The following is a 4,440-nucleotide window of genomic DNA, read 5'->3' on the forward strand; positions in this document are numbered from 1 at the left end:
ATACCTAAAGAAGGAGCCAGCCAATATACTATAAAAAATTGAGGGAAAGTGTATCAAAAACACATGAAATGAAGTAAAAGTGCCACTGCTGTTTTAAATAACTGCACATGTTAGATTTTCCCCTGCATAGGCTAAAGAATGATGCATGGAACCAGCATGTGGATAGGAAGCTTGGTTCAGACCTTCTGGAAGTGCAGCAGAGCGCTGTGGAAGATAAAAGAGTAGATGGCCTCTGTGAGGATCCCTTAGGGTAAATTGGCATGGATGGGATTTGTAAGCCAAGCTCCACTGGCTGAAGTAATACTTGGCCAGACCCAGATTCCATAGGGTGCTTATGCAGACTAACCAGTTGAGATAATAATCACACTGCACCTATCTTAGGGGACATTCCTCCCAGCATCATCTATATCATCACACCACACAGGTTGCTAGAGGTGTCCACGGGGGTCGGGCCATGCACCAAGAGGGATAGATTAGCATCACTGTCCAGGTGCCGTAAGCAGTGTAACTCGTGGGTGCGGCAGCGGAGCTGATAGGGAGCTAGAAACTCCAAGAAGAAGGGGTGGATCTGGGACCTGTGCAGCTGCGGGGGCAATCACGTGGCCCAGCCCCACCATTGACAATACAAACTCCGGAGAAGTTCAGGTTTCCTAGACCTGGGGCCAGAGCCATTGCAGCAGCGCGACGTGTCTCCCCCTACAGTCGACTAGGGTGTCTGCCCCTGCGCGAGGGAAGGCGGTCTGGGGGCCTGAGTGGGAAGTCCGCAGCCCCGCCCCGACTCACGCCTGTGGGGTGGACCGGCTCTAGGCCAGTGGGAGGCTGGGGAGGCCCAGGGCCATCATACCAGAGGGATCCTAACCCTTTCCCGGAATGGGAGTTAGGGCGTTGGAACCAGAGCCAGTGAGGAGAGGAGGTGAGGGGTGGAGGGAGCTGTGCTTGAGCGTTGGCAGAGGGGCCAACGGTCAACCAAGCAGACATGCACAGATCCGCCTCCTTCTGCTTCTGGAAGCGGGTGTGAGGTGGGGGATGTAGGATCCTTTCTTAATCTTATTCAGAAAGTGGCAAAGGTCTGGGGACTCAAAATCACTGGGGGCTCTGCCCAGGCATGATTGGGCCATTACTGGCCCTGACTTCATAAGGAGTAAGTGAGGAAATTTCAAAGAGCAGGTATTATAAGAGATGCTGTGCCTGGGTTTTTGTACGTCATAAGTATAGGAAGCTCTTGGTGGTGGCCTATAGCATGTTTTGTGGTTGTGGTCTTTGGATATTGGTTTTTTTGATTTGAGTTTGTTTTCGTTTGTTTTTTATTTTTGGTTTGTTGTTTTGATTTTTTTTTTTTTTTTTTTTTTGCTTTGTTTTGTTTTTAGCTAGCATCCTTAGTTGGTGTTCCTGCTTAGGATGAATTGTAAGAGTAGTCAGACTAGTGCAGTGTTGCAGGAGCCCTGCTCCTGTGATGAGATTCCCTTCACAGACCATTATCAGCTCCTAAAGACCGTTGGGCATGGTGGGTTTGGCCAGGTGAAACTAGCCCGCCATCTCCTCACTGGGGCAGAGGTGGCAGTAAAAATCCTGCCAAAGGAGGGGCAGGTGTTTCCAGTCCTCTCTGAACCAGATATCATGATGACTCTGAGCCACCCACATGTGATTCAGCTATTTCAGGTTATTGAAACTGTCCAAAATGCCTACCTCGTGATGGAGTACGCAAGTGGGGGACAGCTATCTCACCACATCCAGGCTGGTGGCATGCAGGAGGAGGAGGCACGAAGACTGTTCAGGCAGATCGCAAGGGCTGTGGACTACTGCCATAAGAAGGGTGTCGTGCACCGAGACCTGAAGGTGGAAAACATCATGCTGGATGCCAGAGGCAACATCAAACTCATCGACTTTGGCCTAAGTGCCAGGTTCATAGCTGGGCTGAAGCTGAACAGGTTCTGGGGCACTCTCGCATACCTTGCTCCTGAAATCGCCTTGCGGCAAGAGTATGAGGGGCCCCCAGTGGATATCTGGAGCCTGGGAGTCATTCTGTATTTTATGTTGACAGGGAAATGCCCATTTATGGGGATCACCACTAAGCACCTGCTGAAGTTGATCGTGTGCGGAAGGTACCAAATCCCCCACCACGTTCCTACCTATGCACAAAACCTTATCTGCAAACTACTGACTGTGAACCCCAAGCAGCGGCCCACAGTACAGCAAATCCTGCAGCACCCATGGCTGAGGCAGAGTGAGTATTTACCATATCATTATCATGACCCACTCCCCAAACACCCAGATCCTGCAATAATGGCAATCCTGTTTGATATGGGCTGTGACCCATACAATACCTGGGTGTCTGTGGCCAATAGAAAGTTTGATGATGCCATGGCTACATACCTGATACTCCAGCATCAGATAAGCCAGGGGGCAAGCTACAAATTCCAGCTGAAAGCTGTGCATGTAAGGCCAAGACCTAGCCCACACCTCTTGGATCCTTCCAATTTCCCTGGCCTCCCAAAGAGGAGTATCAGTGAACCTGCCCTTTACAACTTCTTCTTGCCCTCTGAGTACCAGCTGCCTGAGGAGGCCAACAAATTAGGGCTAAGAAGCATCAGAAGGTCCAGCCTGCCTGCCGTTAATCTCTACTTTCTGCCTACATGGACCCCCACTCCTGCCATAGCCTCCCAGCATGACTCTGGGTCCCACTTGCCCAGCCCCTTGAGTATTCTCAGTAGGTGGACTGCAGCAACAGACAGTAGCAGTTTCTTCCAAGACATCTCCACAGGGCAACCCCATGACAACAGAAGAGGCCGGAAGACAGTGGCTGGGAGGATCACCACCTGCTTCCAATGGCTGTGCTGTTGCATGCCATGTGTCAGCAAAAATGTGGCTCCCATGGAAAGAAGGCAGAAATCTCATAGGTGCAGAAACACAGTGGCTCCAATGGGATGGACAGCCGAGACAGACCAAACCAATGGACAGCCAGAGGACCCTGTGCTCTCTGGATCCTGACATCACAGCGTGGGCATCAGTCACCTGGACTCAGACAGCTGCAGGAGGGAGGTGTGCTACCTCGCACAGGCTTCTCCACACGGGTTCCACTCAGGAGCAGACCTGGACATCAGGAGTCTCGTGTGCTCCCACCTGCAAGAGACATCAGAGACTGTTTTCCCTGGGACACTCCTCCTGCCCTGTCTTCTCTGTCCTTTGTCCCATGCTTCTGGGATGGGAGAGATGTTTCTCAATAAATTTGTTTCTCATGACTTGTATAATAAAATTGATGCTCCAAAGATTTTTTCTTTTTTAAGGCTGATTAGACAAAAGGGAGGGAGGCCTCAGGGTAAAGGCAGGAGCCCACCAGCCATACTCTTCAAGGCATGGCCTACTGTGTCCCACTCTCCTGTTCAGTTTAGAGACTTGCTCACTTTGAGCCAGTGTTATTGGGGACAAAATTAGAAAAGTTGCATTCACTTTTGCACCATCATAATGTTAAAAATCTTCATATGTTTGAGATAGTCTGTTTATTTTAAATTTCAGGTAAGAGCTTAGAGGTAATTTAGGTCAAATTCATCACTGTTGAAAGACACTAAAGGCCAAAGTCATGTTCCTGACTGGTTGATTGCACTGACATTTAGGAACAGAGCCAGCCTAGAACCAAGGGTTCTATGTCTACCCAGCCTCCTTCCTTTACCTTGACTCATTCATTTATTTATAGATTCCTTCAGGATATACTTTTGAGGGCTTATTTTCTGATAAGCCCTAGATAGTAACACTTGTTGTTATTATTAATTGTAGCCAAAATCATAAAATAATCCAAGTGTCTATAAAATAATAGCCAAATCCAATACAATAGTATGCAGCAACAAAAAGGAACAATTATACACAAACAACAAAATAGATTAATCTCAAAAATTATGCAATGTGAAATGAGCCCTGTATAAATAACATGATCACTACATTGATATAAAAATATTCAGATATAAAGATATAAAATCTATAGATATAAAGTAGATTTGTGGTTTTGTAGGGCTGGAAGTAGCAAGGATTGACTGAGAAAGGACAAAAGGCTATTTTGAGGGGTGATGGACATGTTCTAGAACTTTTTAATAATGGTTGTTCAACTCTAGAAATTACTGAGTCTGCATGTTTATAATTTGTGGACTTTTTGGTGTGTAACCTATAAATCTACTTGAAAGACAGTAGGTTTGCTTGGGAGGCTGAGGTAGGAGGATCACAGGCTCAAAGCCAGATATTTAGCAAGGCTCTAAGCAGCTTTGTGAGAACCTGTCTCAAACTAAAAAATAGAAAGGGATGGGGATGTGGCTCAGGGGTTAAGAGTTTCTGGGTTAAATCCCTGGTACCAGGAAATAAAATAAAAACAAAAACAGTAGGTTTAAACAAAATTGACAAAATCTTAGATTAAGAAAACTAAATTAAAATAAAACCAGATATTAAAAAGGATAC

The 4,440-nt window shown here is 46.9% G+C and overlaps 1 protein-coding gene across 1 annotated transcript; it reads left to right on the forward strand.

Annotated features, from left to right (window-relative positions):
• Window positions 1–1,398: 1,398 nt before the first annotated feature.
• Window positions 1,399–2,988, forward strand: LOC308636668 (sperm motility kinase Z-like; the record flags this gene model as incomplete). Its single annotated transcript, XM_081272291.1, has 1 exon — window positions 1,399–2,988. The coding sequence occupies one exon, from the start codon at window positions 1,399–1,401 to the stop codon at window positions 2,986–2,988; it is 1,590 nt and encodes a 529-aa protein (XP_081128417.1).
• Window positions 2,989–4,440: the final 1,452 nt, after the last annotated feature.

This window comes from Spermophilus citellus (assembly GCF_964194105.1).
Source record: "Spermophilus citellus genome assembly, chromosome: 1".
Taxonomy (NCBI): Eukaryota; Metazoa; Chordata; class Mammalia; order Rodentia; family Sciuridae; genus Spermophilus; species Spermophilus citellus.